This window comes from Polistes fuscatus, unplaced genomic scaffold (genome assembly GCF_010416935.1).
Source record: "Polistes fuscatus isolate 324 unplaced genomic scaffold, CU_Pfus_HIC Scaffold1, whole genome shotgun sequence".
In the NCBI taxonomy this organism is placed as follows: domain Eukaryota; kingdom Metazoa; phylum Arthropoda; class Insecta; order Hymenoptera; family Vespidae; genus Polistes; species Polistes fuscatus.
Genome location: NW_025112997.1, coordinates 19,221,541 through 19,238,399, shown reverse-complemented (window position 1 = coordinate 19,238,399; position 16,859 = coordinate 19,221,541). Strand labels below are relative to the sequence as shown.

Below are 16,859 nucleotides of genomic sequence, written 5' to 3'. Positions count from 1 at the left end.
TTTTAATAGTTTATAAAAATGTATATCGAAACATGATTTTATAAAAAGATACTGTATAGATGTATTTTATGTATATGAATATATATATATATATATATAAAATAATTAAAATTGAATAAAAATATTTGTATACGTTTAATTTATACGTTTAATTTATATGTTTAATCATTTAAATTTTTTACGAAACGGGTTTATTACCATCGTGAATTGGTAGAGAATTTGTCTATTAGTAAAAAATTTTTGACGATCGTATTTATACATATTCAACAAATCCAAATGAACTACAGTACTTTCAGTGGCAAATAAATATCGAGTATTTCAATTAATGCTAAATTCTTTAACCTCTTCAATACTATCGTTGACCTCAATCGGCAGCTAGCAAATAAATAATACAACCGATTGCTGATTTTAGTCGACTTCAACATAATTACACAAAATCGATTTTTCACATTAATTATATATTTCAATATAAAATATACTTGTCTATCAAATTTAAAACCAAGAAATCTTTTTTCTTTTGTTTATTATGATAAACATTTCAAATTGTAAGTATTTCTAACATTGTATTAAAAAACAAAAATTAAATGAAAGTACACCGCGCCATATTTGCTTTCGCCCGTCAATAATACTACGCAAGACAAGTGCCGTACCGAAAAGGTTAACAAATATTTATTCTTTATTTTATCTTAAACTAAAGAGAGATAGAAATTTTATAATCTTTTTTATAAGGTAAATTAATCGTAATTTTTAAGATTTTCAAATTTAAAAAAAATCGATCTATAAGAAGATTCAATCGTTTACTAAATGTATCGATTGATAAAATTATCGATATATTTATAAAATATAAGTTTTCTTGTAAATATGATCTGTAACTATTTTCAAGGTCTAATATGAGTTGCGTCAAATGAACTATTATACTGGCTAATGAAATACTCCATTATATCTTCTGTTATTTAAATTTAATCGATAATATAAATCGAGATATTACTTTAATTTAATTATATATTTTAAACTTTTGTAGGCTGTTTCAACATAATATATTAAATGATATTAAATTAAAAACTTTGTTATACATTCTTTAAGCATTATTAGAATATTTATATGTACATTATAAATGTGCATAAATAAAAGGCATATACGAAATATGCAATAATTATATTTGGCTTTATGTGGGATGATGATATTCGTATCTTTTCTCAAGGTCATTCAATTAACAATAGCATTGGATGAGAAACCAAATGCGTTAATGCATTATAACTTAATATTGTATTAATTAATAATAACTATTGTATTACTATAAATGTAACGATTAACCTAATAATAATAAATAATTTAAGAATTTCTTTTATGCATTTCTGTTCTATAAAATGTGTATGCTATACGTTCATGTTTCGAGAGGAAATCGTCATTCAGAATAGAGCACGTGATCGAGTAAGAATAATTATATTGTGAACGTCAATTGGTCATGTCTAAGCAAATAAATCTACCGACATGAATTGCTACAAAGTAATACAATAATTACGAGTAACATTAGAATATTTTTTTCAATATATAACAATTGTCATACAAATTGTAACAATCATATTGTTTAAGATTATATTTAATTTTTAATTCATAAATTCTCCCATTACTAACAAATTATTCGATTGCATAACCGTTAACGCATATTAAATATTCACATAAATTCATATTTTTTTTTTCAAGTATTAGTTCGTATTTCGCGCGTGTAATGCAAATTTGAAAATTGACTTTTTGTCAAATGTTTTTTTTTTTTATACGAGAGGTATTTATTTTACAAATCATGCTTAAATAAGAAAAATTATACATGTATATTTATAAGTTCATTATACGTGCATATCCTACTTCATACATATTGATTATTTTGCTTAAATGTTTTATATAATCGAAAGAATGAAAAAAATAAAAGAAATTCAACCGATAAGCTCGTTAATGATTATACATTTATTAAATTATCGAATATTTCTTTGTTTCAAATAGTTGGTAATAGTTTATAATACGATTATAAAACGAAAATATTATTAAGGGTATTATTTTGATACTTTTTAATATGTATTAGGTTTCAGTTCTCTGTGGTCGTGTAAACCCGAGATCGTCGCGAAAAAGAACACATACTTATATTCGTAACACGTTTTGCTACACAACACATTTACTTTTTCCCACTATATTTCTCCCTTTTATCCTTTCGTCAAGCATTATAACAGCTGGACAGCAATTGATTACGTTAGTTACTCGGCGACAGCTGAGCTTGCTACTGCTTGTTGTTTTAGTTCTTGTTGCTTTAACATATAAATCACAGTAACATTTTGTAAAATGTATTAATCTAATAATGTACGACCAAACGGCAATATGAAAGAAAATATATATATTTAGCTTTATTAATACTATTTGCATAGATATTTAAACGGTTTAAACGTGCGGAGTAAAGTCCAACATCACACAACGCAATGGATAAATCCTACATACATCAGATCGTCACAGAACCTATAAAAAATCTTCTCCGATTACATCGTATAAAAGAGTAAGATGTTAATTATTTAAAAAAATGGATTTCATTATATTTAGAGTTTTTGATCGATCGTGTATGGCAATTATTATTTTGTTCGTTTTTCTCTCGCTCTCTCTTTTTCTTTTCTCTTTTACTTTCTCTACTTTTACTACTTTCTTTTGTCTTTTATTATATTTATGTCCGCTTTTATTGTACTCTTTTTTTATTCATAATTATTTTTTCAATGCTGCTTTGTTTTATTGGCAAATTAAAGATCCCTTTAGCGAGTAGTATTGTCTTTGGAGAAATTAAAATAGTTACAATTGTAAGAAAAAAATTAATGTCAGTATTTTAAAAAAAAATGTAAAATGTAAAATATAGATATTTATAAATAAATAGACAGTAATAAGTAATAAATGGCAAATAGTTTTAATTAAACCTTGCTTTAAGTTAACTACTGATTGGTTTATATTAAATAATATCGATCTTTTTAAGATTTATAACAACTTTAATCAACATTATTGAATTAAATTTATGTAAGATATTGTCATTGATATTAATATTATAAATAAATATAATATATTTCAAAAACTATTAAAGAAAGTAACATTGAAACTGATCAATTGAATAATACATCAATTTTTTACTTATATATAGCACGTTACGTATTATATGAAAATAATTTATAATATTTTAAGATAGGCCATGCTTTACTAATATAATTAATTTAAGTTATTCAAATTACTAATGTAAGTATTTCACAATGCATTATTTTTATCTTATAAGTAGATATTCATTTTATATTTATTTTTCTTATTCTTGTTTGCCTATTTTTTCTGTTTCTTATCTAGTAACGCTAACATATGCATGTATAGGGTAATTTGAAGTAACTGAGTGGAATGCAGTTACACTGCTTATAAATAAATAGAACATCAATATCACAAAAATGGTGTTCTACAGAATAATACAGAAATCTAAGGTATTTGGGCATACAACAATAAAGGCTCATCAGCATGTTGGAGAGTATGGAAATATATTCCTTTAAGACATAGATAATAAGTATGTACTATATTTTATTATAAACGATGTATGACCACAGGATATGAATGTTCATAATAAGCTCTTTAAATATTTAAAAATGAACAAATATCACACTCACACACACATATACACAAACACATATCATGTGGTTGTATGAGCTTTCCCATTTGCTTGAGTTATTTTATTAATAGTAACGTAAAATGATTTTAAAAAATTAGTGATTTTGCTATACTCTCTAAGTATAACTCCAAAGGTCTTATGATGTAACATTTAATGGTCTTCTTTTTTCTTATGTAAGAACATTGATGTGTTTCATTATACAATAATCTTCAAGCCATACTTTTATTTATGTAACTATTTAATGCATAAAAGTGAAATTTGATTTATTATAGAATAAAATGGATGAATTCACGAGCATGTACAAACCAGGCATATAATCCTACTGCCATAGAACATGTGGCTAATGTGGCAACCCATGGAATTTGGATAGTCCCTTCTATAATCTGCAGTTTAGAACTTTTTCGACGTTCTATAACATGGACACAGCTTATTTCTGCGTGCGTTTATGGAACTTCACTGATTCTTGTTTTTGTAGTATCCACATTTTTTCATAGTGTCCATTACTGTAATCATAACAGGTAATAATGAATTATACTTTTTATGAATATATTTAATGAATTATACTACTATCATATATTTATATCTTTTATTGTGGTTTATATTTCAGACAATTAAAAGACGCATTGCATCGCTGTGATCGTGCCATGATTTATATTTTTATAGCTGCTAGTTACTTTCCATGGTTAAATGTAGATCATTTCCCAGGTGATAAACTACTTTTTACAATGAGGTATGCTGTTTGGATTATGGCAATGTTAGGAATCCTTTATCAACAAATTTTCCATGAGCGTTATAAAATGCTTGAAACCATTATGTACTTGGTCATAGGTATTGGTCCAAGTGTAGCAATTATTAATGTTGTAAGTTAGAACTAAAACATAATAATTAAGTGTAAATATAACAGAATTTTTTTTTAAATATATCATATAAAATAATTAATTGTTGGATTGTTTTATATACATCTTTATCTTACTATTTTCATATAATTATAAAATATTTTTAATTATTGCAGAATGACTACTACAACATAACTGAATTAAAAACTGGAGGATTTATCTATATTTTGGGTTTAATATTTTTTAAATCAGATGGCAGAATACCTTGTGCACATGCAATTTGGCATCTTTTTGTAGCTGCTGCTGCTGGATTTCATTATTATGCAATTTTAAATCATGTATTTCCTGCAATAGGTTCAACGGTCTCAATCGATCTACCAAATGTGCCACCATTACCCCATATAGTACAATCTCATCTAGAGATTTAGATTGAGATATAATATTTTTCCTATATATTAACAGTTTTGCAAAAAAGATATTGAAATATTCAATGAAAACTCAGTAAAGACTGTATTTGGTTCCAATCTTCCATATAAACAAAGTTTTTATAGAAAAATTTGTTATATATGAGTAGAAACTTTAGAATTCCAATCTTTTTATCACTATAACAAATTTTTATCATAAATTACTACAGCCATTACAAAAGTATGCAAAATGTAAATATAAGACTAGTGTAAAGTTATAGTAAAACAGTATTTGAAATATGAGTACCGAAAAATAGGTATTGTTTATAGTGTACGTTTGATCTATTTAATATTGAGAACATATTTTTGATTTAATTGTTGACTATTATTTTATATAGCTTACCGTATGCATACTGATGATTGTAATTTTCATATATTTATAATTAATATAGTTTAATATATATAATCATATAGAAAAAGATTGATTTTATAATAATAACAAGTTTCGATGACATAAAAAGCCAAAGATAGGCTTTTCAACCGATTTTTGAAAATAGAATGAACAATATGTAAGATTATATAAATTATCACTATTATCAATAGTGACAACTGTTAGAAACAATACAATCCTATTTAAGTATAGTTTTCCTTTTTGACTATCTAATGTGCCAAAATTAATCTTGTCACTTTCTTAATACTAAATTTCTCCAGTAAATAACTTTATAATGCTATAGAGCATTAATGTAAAATTATAAATATAGATACAAGATTATATATAGTCTATTAAAAATTTGTTTATTATATAAATTATTTAATATTTTAGTTGATTAAATGTTATCATAATTACCATGCTTTATTAGAGAAATTTTGTTTTCTAAAATATTGTTTATATAATTTAAACAATATACATATTTATACATATTTATGTACATAATACGTATATTAATATTGTGAAATAATGAAAGAAAAAAACGAGTGTCTAAATATGTGGTGATAATACTATTTATTAAAAGAAAAAGAGTACAAAACAATTACTAATTGAATATTAAATCTTTCACTACATACTTTGACTGCATATAATATGCAGTGAACCAAGTATGTAAATACGAGTATGTAAAATGTGTAATATTAATGTTATTATTAATATGATTTTATATTGATAAAATGGTAATTATGTGAAATAAAAATATTGTAAAATACAAACTATGCATTTTATTTAAATGAATAAATAAAATAACATTTAAATGAACCATCATTCATTTCTTTATAAAAATAATAAATAATAAGCATTAAGATTATACTTATAATATGTGTTAATATAACTCTAAGAGCCATCTATCCTTTAAGGTCAATGATACCCAACAGTAACTATGGTAACAATACCAAACAAATTGATAACAGAGTTTATGACAAATAAGAATTTTTTTTATACACTTAGCAAATCTATAGACAATTCCAATAATAATTAAAACTAATACGATGCATATAATATAATGTAGAATATAACAAATTATTTATACAATTGTTTATTATAATATGTAACATTTACAACGTTTTTTATTTTACTTTTTTGGCATTATGTGTATAAAATAATATTGCTAATCTAATTCGTGAAATTGAAAATACAATGAACATTATGATCTGTGGATATAGTGAAATTTTAGTATCAATTTATAAATAAATGATTTATATTAAATATAACGTGGCAAATTTTGTAGAAAAAAAATAAATTGTAAAATGGAGCAAAGTGATAGTAATATTACAGGAAACAACAAACTTTTATCTACTAATATATTGAAAAAGCTACCATCATGGTTGGTAGAAATGACTGAGTATGTAATTGATAAAATAATTGTATATTATTTTAATTTCTGAAAAAAAAAACTTATATTTTTAGCAGATCATATATAAATATTTGATTAAAATTGTTTAATTTAATAGGAATGTTAAGAAATTAAACGTGACTGATGATTATAAGACATTGCAAATAGAAAAACATTCAATACATAAAGAACATACATTTGAGCAAACTCCTTTAGAAGATAAAACATCTGTTTTGAAGAAAGATATTGATAATTTGTAAGTCAGATTTAGTATAATAATTTTCAATGTATGTGTATATATAGAAATATTTATTCAATCTTTTAATAAATAATCTAGATACGGGCAATCTTACAAACCATTTTTTACAATTAACAATATAAAAGATGTTGATGGTGAAATTTTACTGCAATCGTGCACTAGTAAATCACTTCCCAATTCTCCCAATCATACAGAGATAAATATCAAGCATACTTCCACTCGTGCTCTTTCTGCTGTTGTTGATTCAAATGATCAAAATTCTATTGAAAAAGATTTTAGTGCACTTGATGAATATATGGAGAAAAGAAAAATTGATAATTACTATGACAAAATCAAATCTACAAGATTTAAAAACAGTAGAAAATATAACTGTGAACTGCAGACTCTTGATGATTTTGAGAAGCAAAATAATGAATATTTTCAATCAGATATATCGAAAAAAGAATATAAGATGGACAATCAGTTGTTAACACAACAAGGATATAAAACTTATTCTAAACACAGAAATAATGCCATTAGAAAACAAGATTCTACAAATAATTTACCAAGTGGTATGTTTCTATAGTATTTTAAATATCAAAATTCAATATTTTGAGATAATATGTCTGTGTATAAATGTGTGTAATTATCACTAATTGATCTTCAAATCATTAATTTATTTAGAAATCATGAAATAATTAATTTCTTTATAAATTATAATAGGAATCATTAAGAGAAGATTAGATTATTTGTCTGGATTAGCACCAGAAGGAACTACAACAAATGAAATAAGAACAAACCCAAATTCAACATATCATAGTGATGTAAAAATTAGTGAACCAGCAAGAAAGAATCACCATAAAGTGATTTCTTCAGAAGAAATTGGCCAGAATAATAGTAATATATTGGAACAAAAATCTACAAATAGAAGTTTGCCTAATTGTAAATCTAGTTTTCAACAAAATGAGAAACATTCAATTCAAGGTAGGTTATTATAAAGAAATTAATTTGTATGTAATAGTTTGCACTATTGATATTTTAAATAAACTCAGATATAAAAAAGTCCTATAGTTTGGTTTTTATGTTTTTCATCATGGTACATAACTCGCAGTTTGAACTTCATGAAACTCTTAGTGATCTTTTAACTTGTTTATTGTCAAGATTACAGATCAGGTCAGTGTACAAATTCATATTTATTATAAATAATTTGGACTATATTGTGGTATTATTTGGTTCTGTCATAGATAGTTGCAGAAATTTTATTGTACCTGATCTTCCTTGTGGTCAACAATTAATCATTGATATTCTCAGTACTTGGGGAGACAAACATTATGTAGGTCTCAATGGAATTGAGATTTTTTCGGATACAGGTCAACTTGTATCCATAAATAAGGTAAACAATTTGTGTTATTGATATAAAGATTTAATAGAATATATATATATCTAATGTGATTATACTTAATATTAATTATACAATTTTTTTTATAAGATATCAGAAGATCCATCAATTATAAACCAATTACCAGAACATAATGATTCTCGTATATATAATAATCTTATTAATGGAGTGAATAGAACAAGAGATGATGCTAATTTGTGGCTTATCCCATTTACAGAAGGAAATCATCATTACATTCATATGATTTTTCAAGATATTGTAACAATTGCTATGATTAGAATATGGGTAAGTTTTGTCAAATATATTATTTTAATGAAATTTTCATTTTACTATTCATTATTTTTAGAATTATAATAAATCTAGAATACATTCATATAGAGGAGTTAAGGATATCACAATTACATTGGATAATACACTTATTTTTTATGGAGAAATTGCTAGAGCATCTGGGGACTTACAAGGCGATATTAATTCTTTTGGGGATGTAAGATATTTGAACATATGTGTTTTTTTGATACGTTAGAAATTATTTCTATAAAATATCTTATTTGTGTTTACAGACAATTTTGTTTACGACTGATGAAAATATTTTAGAAATGGTATCGATAAATGATGAGATGTTTACATTTACTAATGATGATATTCTTAATTATGCGGGAAAAGAAAAAGATAGACCAGCAACAGTAACAACTGCTTCAAATGTAAATAATATTGAATTATTATATTGTTACACATGGATTATAAACACACACTTGGGAATTTTATATTATTATATTGTAGATAACATTTGAAAGACGTAAGAGTGACTGTTCAGTTGGAAATCGTTCAAATTTATCTAGTGGCAGTGAATATAATGCACTGTCCCTTTCCTGTAAGGAAATTCAACTAATTATTCTTTCAAATTGGGGTGCTGCTGGAACAGTAGGTAAATATTTCACATATCTTAATTAATTGATAATAGTTATATTTACATTATTTAATTACGTATAGGTCTTAATGGAATAGAATTCATTGGAGATCAAAATGTGATTTTGCCAACAATTAATGTTAACTTAAAATGCAATTTAGATAATACAAATCTTTTAAAATTGATTAACGGGTACAATATAACAACTGATAAAGATCATATGTGGTTAATTAATTATATAAATGAAAATGAAGAAATTACTATAACAATTACATTTGACAAGGAGGTATACATCACTGGTATGAGATTCTGGAATTATAACGCATCTCTGGAGTTGTCTTATTGTGGTGTAAGCATATTTTATAATAATAAAATAAAACAATTAACATAGTTAGTGCCTACAAGTATTTGGTATATAACAATTATTCAATGTAGGTAAAAAATTTATTTATTAAATTGGATGGAAAACCAATATTCGAAGAAGATTGTGATAGTTTTTTATTGAGAAGAGCTCCTGGAAATTGTCATTATCATTTTGCACAAGAAATAAGTTTTATTTGCCATTCTGACAATGAGCCAACATTATCAAAGTTCAATACGTCTTCAATTTTGCCCCAAAAAGGTAATAACATGAAAAAGTTTACGTATAATATCTATTAAAATATTATACATGGTGTTTTGTAATTGATAGTGCAAGTAAGCAGAGAGTGGTTCTACATGAAAAACTAACAATAAATCGAAAATCTAAACGAACATTTTTTCATATAGGGACACACTCTATATATAATATATCATTAAATAAATATATATAATACGTTATTAATTTTTTATATTAAAGAGATAGATACTATTCCATTTAATATGGATTATGAAGTACCATCAATGCCACAGGGTTTTATATATCAAGTAATGATATTTTCAAGTTGGGGTGATTCTTATTATGTGGGTCTCAATGGCATTGAATTGTTTGATATTAATGGTCATCAAATCAAATTAAATAAAAATAGTAAGTATATAAAAGAAAAATAATTAATATTTTTCATTGTGTCTCATTTGATAATATTGACCAATATTATTTAGATATAGCAGCTTATCCAGAAAGTGTAAATATATTAGAAGGAATTGATAATGATGTAAGAACACCAGATAAATTGATAGATGGTATGAATGATAATAACGATGGTCAACATTCATGGTTAGCTCCAATTTTACCTGGAGAAGTAAGTAATACTAATACTATTTCTATCTCAAAATATAAAAATCATTGACAATTATATTAACCTTGTGATATTTTTAGACAAATCGTATTTATATCATATTTTCTTATCCTACAACTGTGAGTGCTATAAAAATATGGAATTATGGAAAAACTAAATCAAGAAAAATAAAAGAATTTGCAGTAAGCAAACATTGAGTTATAAATTTTATATAAAAGACAAAGAAAAATATTTCTATTAAAAATATAATGATAAATATATTTATCTTCTTTAGATATTAGTGGATGATATATTAATTTATAATGGAAAGCTAAGTGAAAATAATGTACATGAAATGGTACAATTTTCTAATAGCAATAGTACAAACAATATTGAGTCATCTTTAACTAGGTAAATATCGTTTCAAAAATATACAATTAATATAAAATCAAATGTTATCATATTTAAAGATATTTTGTAAAAAAATTACCATAAATATTATCAATGCATTTTCAGCTTGGAACAAGGAAGATATACAGTAGATTTACAAAGAGCTACTTTTGGTATAAATTCTCTACCTGATCCAAATCTTAGACCTTATACGTCTTTGATACAAATGAAAAAGAAATCTCATTCTTAAAGAATTATTATAATATATATAATATATAATTTTAAATTAAATTTACACAGAGATCATTCGAAATAATACTTTATTTATAATTTAACAATACGAGGTGATCTAACATAGTACAAATTGAAGGTAAATATTATGAACTTTAAAATTTATTAAGATTCTCTTTTATCTTTTGATTCAATTAAATATTCATGGAGATATTTTTTACACTTGAATAAAAATTATAACCAAAAAACGACATTTAAAAACAAATTCAATTATTTTTCATGGATCTATTATACCTGAATTCCCGCTTACATCTTGAAAGTGACGACACCAGAACTGAGAGAGATAGAAAATGGAGAGGTTATATTTTATCTCTCTTTGCGTGAATTAATTGCGCAATAAGACACGTATCGTATGTACCCAGAGAACAGAAAACGTAGACTATAGGACTCTCTCTGACCATAACCTCTCTGAGGCTGATGCAAATACTATTGACGGCTGCGCATGCAAGACAAATTCTGCGCGCGCAACAAGACAAATTCTGCGCACGCAACAAGACAAATTTTGCGCGCGCAACAAGATAAACTGTGCGCAAACTCGACGCAACAAGAGATATAAAAGAGCCCCTCCATTTTTCCTTTGTCTCAGTTCTGCTTATTTACTAGTTTCTTTATTATTAAAATTGACATCATAAATTTTGTTAAATTTGGATAATTTTTTTTCTGAAAAGGTAAAATACGATTGGTTACTTTTAATCTGTAAGAAGTTTGTCCAATTAATAATATTTTGTAACTATAATTTTATATTACTAGCGCTAGTAATAAAAATTAAGAACCAAATTCAATGGATGCAGTCTCTTCTTATCTAATCATATTATTAATGAAAGTTTATAGAGGTGGTAAAAATTGTGTTGCTTATTTCTGTCGCAGATAATAAACGTATTTCATATATAATTTATAATTAATTTAATTATTTTATTTTACGAAAGTAATTGTTGTTTTATTACAATGAATCCTACGGAACCAACAAGTACTGAAACGCTAAGGTATATATTTATTTTTTAGATTTTTAGCAAAATAATTAACAAATTTTGTATTAACCTGTAAATAATACATTGACTTTAAATCATTTGCAAGTTGATTTTTATTATACTTATATAATACAATAGAACTGATTACTCAACAAACTTATATAAAACCTCTATTATGGGTTAGAAAGAATCTGAAATTTGCCGGTTATCTTATTGCTAAATTATTTATTGTCCAGTATTAACACATTGTTGATGGGAAGTGTGAATCCACTTCTATTTTCTAAATATTGAAAATATGAGTTGTATTTTTAAAGCATAAAGATAGAAGGCAAAAATTTATATCTTGTATGCACCAAATTACATTTGGTACGCACTACATTACATTTGGTACGCACCAAATTAAATTTGTACGAAACCATTATTGTGTGAATAATAAACGTTAAATTAATATGGCTTTATGTTTACTCTATAGACCATCAATTCAGTTTAGAACAATTAATTAAAAATGAAGCGTCAATCTAAAAAATATTCTGAAGAATATTTCACAGATTTTCATATGTATTAAGCGACGTTGAAAATGATAATATAACTGACAGTACTTTTGATAGTGATTATAAAAGATTTTGTTTAATAGAAAGCATTTTCATTGCTCTCATTAGATGAATTCATATTTAACTTATTTTCTGAAAATGTGTGGGAGCTGAGGTAAGATCCATTTCAGTATACCGTCAACAATGTGTGCTTACTTTTACTATTGATATATTTTTCTCTTACAAAAATAAAATCCAATATAAATTTTACATAAGATTTTATATTTTATTTAATATATTTTATGAGAAATTATAATATGCGTATTAAATTTGTAGTTCAAAGATGAAGGATGTAATAGATGTATTAGCAATGCAACGAGAGAAAAGGAATACGTTGCAGAAAAGTATTACTATCGATTATACTAAAGCTAATGACAATTTTGCAGTTTCAAGATTCATATTTGAATGTGGTAAGTTTATATACTATACTTAGTATATTATATTTTTGAAAATATTTTAAATGAAATCTGCTTATAGGTTTGAAATTAGAGGTTCATTTTCTAACAATTGCAACAGCGGCAACTTTATATCATAGGTTTATGAAAGAAGCTACCGCCCAAGGATATGATAATTATGTAAGCTATTTAATTAGACACATAGTAGTAAGAAATAAAAATAAAATATAAAATAATATTATATATATATATATAGTATTATATATATATATATATTATATTTATATATATATATAAAGTAAATATATATCTATTCGCTAATAAAATTGTATTTTCTACAGTTAATAGCAGCCACTTGCTTATATTTGGCAGGAAAAGCAAAAGATGATAATTTAAAAATAAGAGATGTGATGAATGTATCATATAGCACACTTCACAGAGGTTCACAACCACTGGAATTAGGAGACCAGTATTGGAGTATGAGAGATGCTATTGTGCAAGCTGAACTTCTCATCATGCGTATGTTGAAGTTTCAAGTAAGCCCAGTGCATCCACACAAAGTAAGTATTTTTTTGTCTAATTATATTACTTTTATCTGAAGAATGTCCCAAAAGTCACTTTATCAAATTGGAAAATATTGCATTTATTATATACTAAAGTCTTTATGTGTGTACGATGTTTTCGTTTTTCTTTTCTCGTTAAAGTTAAAAATGTTAAACAAAATTTTTAGAACACTTTGTTTATTGGGAATATTTATGAATTAATATTTCTTAAAATTGTAACTTAAATCATAGGATATGTTTGAAAACTAATAATGAATCATATCGCTTTTACGATTGTATTTTTGTTTTTTTCAGTACATGTTGCACTATTTGAGATCTTTGCAAGCTTGGTTTGGAGAAGAAGAATGGTCAAAATATCCAGTAGCTAAAACCAGTATGGCTCTATTACAAGATTTTCATCATTCCCCTGCTATACTTGATTATCCACCACATTTAATAGCAATAGCATGTATCAATCTTGCTTTACAAATTTATGGTGTAGTTGTTCCATTAATGGATGAATGTGATCAACAACCTTGGTTTAATGTAAGTATTAACAAAACTCTCTTTTAAGTAACTAACATTAATTTTACAATAATAAATAACAATAATTTAACATTACAGGTTTTCTGTAAAGATTTGACAAGAGATAAACTTTGGGAAATAATGGAAAAAGTCATGGCTGCATATGATGAAGAACCCGAAACAAGAGATAATTGATATCTTAAAGAGATTTTTTTATCCTTAATAATATCGCATAATGTGAAAAATAACAAGTACATAATCTTTTCGACATGTTAGTGATAAAAATATAATAAATATGTTTGTATAAAATGAAGTTATGTCAAAGTAAATAAATTAAAAATGCATTTATAAAGCATTACTTGAAAGAAACAATATTAATGACACTGACATCATCATCATCATCATCAGCCTATACTGTCCACTGCTGGACAAAAGCCTCTCTCATATTGAGAGGTTTTTAGCCTTAATCTTCCTGGCTGGCTAAAGACGTGTTGGAAGATGGTGTAAGGATGGTGTGTTAGGGAAATTTATAGGTTTAGACAAGGATACTGGATGGGACAATGGATTCCCCCGTATGGTCTTGGGAGATAATCCAAGGCTTGCGTAGGCAGGGTCGCATCCCTGAAGTAGTTCTATCCTCCACCGGGATCGTGTAGGAGTACCTACCCGCTACCTTTATTTCTTAAAAAAAAAAAAAAAAAAAAAAAAAAAAAAATTTCTTATAGTACTTTGTTGTATATCTTCCATTTTTGGACAACATTCTGATAATAATGTTTTATTGTAAAAATTCAAATGCATATACTATCATAAAAATATGTTTCATACATTGTATAAAAACACTACAAAAACTCTATAGATTACACAAGCATAATAATATTTTAATGACATGTATGCATTAATACCTTATGACGTATTATATGTTCTCTTGTTTTCGATTAATAATCAACAAATGAATAATAATCTTGTAAAAATATACAAAATTCTTAATTTTTGATAAACATATTAAGATTCCAATAAAATATTTACCATACTATTATTAATAATAGTATAGGAATAATAATACTAATGAATAAAAAATTGAAGATCGATTATTTTTTACTTTCGCGATTAATTTAGTACAATAAAAGTGTGTAAATGTACATTAGTACATATTGCAATTTTAAGAAAAATAAATTTTGTGATGTGTTCATTATCATATTACACCGCCATTATAATACATATATAAGTATACTTTTTATAATATCAAGAATATGCATTTTAAAACATATATATTATAATATGCTATTATTCTACTCCATTAATTCATTAGTACCAATGTCTCATTTATTTTAAATGTGCCTTTAAACTATCTATGATTATTCAAAGCATCTAAGCATTTTATATCAATGTAGTAAAATAGTAATAACATATTTTTGTTATGTTTCGTCAAATCACTGTCATCCAGCAGTTTATTATTTTGAAACAATTACAAATTAAAAAAGATAAGCTAATATATAAGACTTACATGTTCCTAATTGATATCTTAATGTAATAAAAACAACAAAGTTTATAATTAAAATTAGTACAAATATTTATTATAAACTATGTAATATTAGGTTTAGAAGAATGTAATTATCTAGTCACACTTTGTTGCTTTCTCTTTAATGGAAATAAACACCTTGTTACATGATATATAAGCAGAAAGTGAAATAGTGCATCATACAATATAAACTAGCAGCTCAGTTTTCACCTGGTTTGTACACTAGTTCAGTAGCACGTGCATTCAATGGTACTATTATTTCAATGAGACAAATAATTTACAAAGCTTTAATATCTCATATTATAACGTACCTGTTAAAAAAAAGAACTGAGTATGTGTAAATAATCTTCATGTACTTATTTATATTTATGTATATATAATGACGCAAGGCTTTAAAACTGTACATGTGAAGAATACATATAATTAATATTAGAATACAAAATATTCTTGATTAATGAAATGCGTGTTGTTGACTGATTAAAATGAATTAGTGTAGCTACTGAAGTGTATAAACCTGGAAACTGAAACCTAATCTATACATTTCGTAATTATAATCAAAAATTGAAGGTAAAAAACAGATCAATGCCAGGTCTTGCGATTTTGAATTAAAAATACTGTACAAGCTTTATCCTGGCAAAAATGTACAACCTGTTTTGAGTAATTTTTGCTTTCACGTTAAATAAACAATTAAGAATCAATAAGGCATGCCAGATGATATTTGTAATCTCATTGATTTTAGGAAATATTATAAATGTCCATATTATAAAGTATATGCATGAAGTATATTTTTAAATTTTATTCTCATAATTAAAAGTGCATGGAGAAATTTTTTATCCAAACAATTATTTAAAACTATAAAGTTACAGAAATTCTTTTCTTCACAAACTCCAGTTTAAATATTCGATATTTACTTTCATTCTTGTTGTTTACACAATCATACTTTAGAAGCTTTATAACTTCTTTAATTTATTCAGTATATTTGTATATTTATGTATATATTTATATTGTTTGTTCATGTTATGCCCATGAAACATTTTTATTGCCAACTACTATACTTTGACAAATTATTTTTTTCAGAATACGAAACCAAATATAATGATTTCTTCGCAGATATTTAGTAAATTTCAATTATTTTTAATAGCTATATAATATAAACAATATTTGTATTG

At 25.2% G+C, this 16,859-nt stretch overlaps 3 protein-coding genes across 8 annotated transcripts; all 3 read left to right on the top strand.

The window, feature by feature from the left end:
* The first annotated feature begins 1,373 nt into the window (after positions 1–1,373).
* LOC122516425 (monocyte to macrophage differentiation factor 2) lies at positions 1,374–5,938 on the top strand. 5 transcript variants are annotated; one of them, XM_043634234.1, is made up of 5 exons: positions 1,374–1,506; positions 2,415–2,539; positions 3,940–4,185; positions 4,275–4,527; positions 4,680–5,938. In XM_043634234.1, the coding sequence occupies exons 2-5, from the start codon at positions 2,466–2,468 to the stop codon at positions 4,929–4,931; spliced, it is 825 nt and encodes a 274-aa protein (XP_043490169.1). In that variant the 5' UTR covers positions 1,374–1,506; positions 2,415–2,465; the 3' UTR covers positions 4,932–5,938. The 5 variants fall into 5 exon arrangements, with proteins under 5 accessions (XP_043490169.1, XP_043490161.1, XP_043490152.1 ...); XM_043634226.1 differs by lacking the exon at positions 1,374–1,506 and adding an exon at positions 2,248–2,333; XM_043634217.1 differs by lacking the exon at positions 1,374–1,506 and adding an exon at positions 2,248–2,349.
* A 706-nt stretch (positions 5,939–6,644) lies between these two features.
* LOC122517657 (katanin-interacting protein-like) lies at positions 6,645–11,304 on the top strand. The gene is made up of 16 exons (XM_043636207.1): positions 6,645–6,739; positions 6,849–6,986; positions 7,068–7,540; positions 7,692–7,952; positions 8,213–8,361; positions 8,458–8,652; positions 8,714–8,851; positions 8,928–9,068; positions 9,148–9,292; positions 9,358–9,623; positions 9,710–9,896; positions 10,113–10,280; positions 10,355–10,494; positions 10,572–10,673; positions 10,766–10,881; positions 10,987–11,304. Exons 1-16 carry the CDS (start codon positions 6,645–6,647, stop codon positions 11,108–11,110), a joined length of 2,838 nt encoding a protein of 945 aa, XP_043492142.1. The 3' UTR covers positions 11,111–11,304.
* A 414-nt stretch (positions 11,305–11,718) lies between these two features.
* Positions 11,719–14,480, top strand: LOC122522927 (cyclin-Q). Of its 2 annotated transcripts, XM_043644351.1 has the most exons (7): positions 11,719–12,134; positions 12,592–12,824; positions 12,986–13,119; positions 13,187–13,284; positions 13,446–13,664; positions 13,962–14,192; positions 14,271–14,480. In XM_043644351.1, exons 3-7 carry the CDS (start codon positions 12,993–12,995, stop codon positions 14,364–14,366), a joined length of 771 nt encoding a protein of 256 aa, XP_043500286.1. In that variant the 5' UTR covers positions 11,719–12,134; positions 12,592–12,824; positions 12,986–12,992; the 3' UTR covers positions 14,367–14,480. The 2 variants fall into 2 exon arrangements, with proteins under 2 accessions (XP_043500286.1, XP_043500280.1); XM_043644345.1 differs by lacking the exon at positions 12,592–12,824.
* The last annotated feature ends 2,379 nt before the right edge of the window (positions 14,481–16,859 follow it).

Coding starts and splice junctions, on each gene's coding strand:
- LOC122516425 (XM_043634234.1), top strand. CDS start 2,466: ATGGATAAATCCTACATACATCAGATCGTCACAGAACCTATAAAAAAT. Junction 2,540..3,939: donor CGATTACATCGTATAAAAGA/GTAAGATGTTAA, acceptor GATTTATTATAG/AATAAAATGGATGAATTCAC. Junction 4,528..4,679: donor GTGTAGCAATTATTAATGTT/GTAAGTTAGAAC, acceptor TAATTATTGCAG/AATGACTACTACAACATAAC.
- LOC122517657 (XM_043636207.1), top strand. CDS start 6,645: ATGGAGCAAAGTGATAGTAATATTACAGGAAACAACAAACTTTTATCT. Junction 10,281..10,354: donor AATCAAATTAAATAAAAATA/GTAAGTATATAA, acceptor AATATTATTTAG/ATATAGCAGCTTATCCAGAA. Junction 10,882..10,986: donor ATTGAGTCATCTTTAACTAG/GTAAATATCGTT, acceptor ATGCATTTTCAG/CTTGGAACAAGGAAGATATA.
- LOC122522927 (XM_043644345.1), top strand. CDS start 12,097: ATGAATCCTACGGAACCAACAAGTACTGAAACGCTAAG. Junction 13,120..13,186: donor AAGATTCATATTTGAATGTG/GTAAGTTTATAT, acceptor ATCTGCTTATAG/GTTTGAAATTAGAGGTTCAT. Junction 13,665..13,961: donor GCCCAGTGCATCCACACAAA/GTAAGTATTTTT, acceptor TGTTTTTTTCAG/TACATGTTGCACTATTTGAG.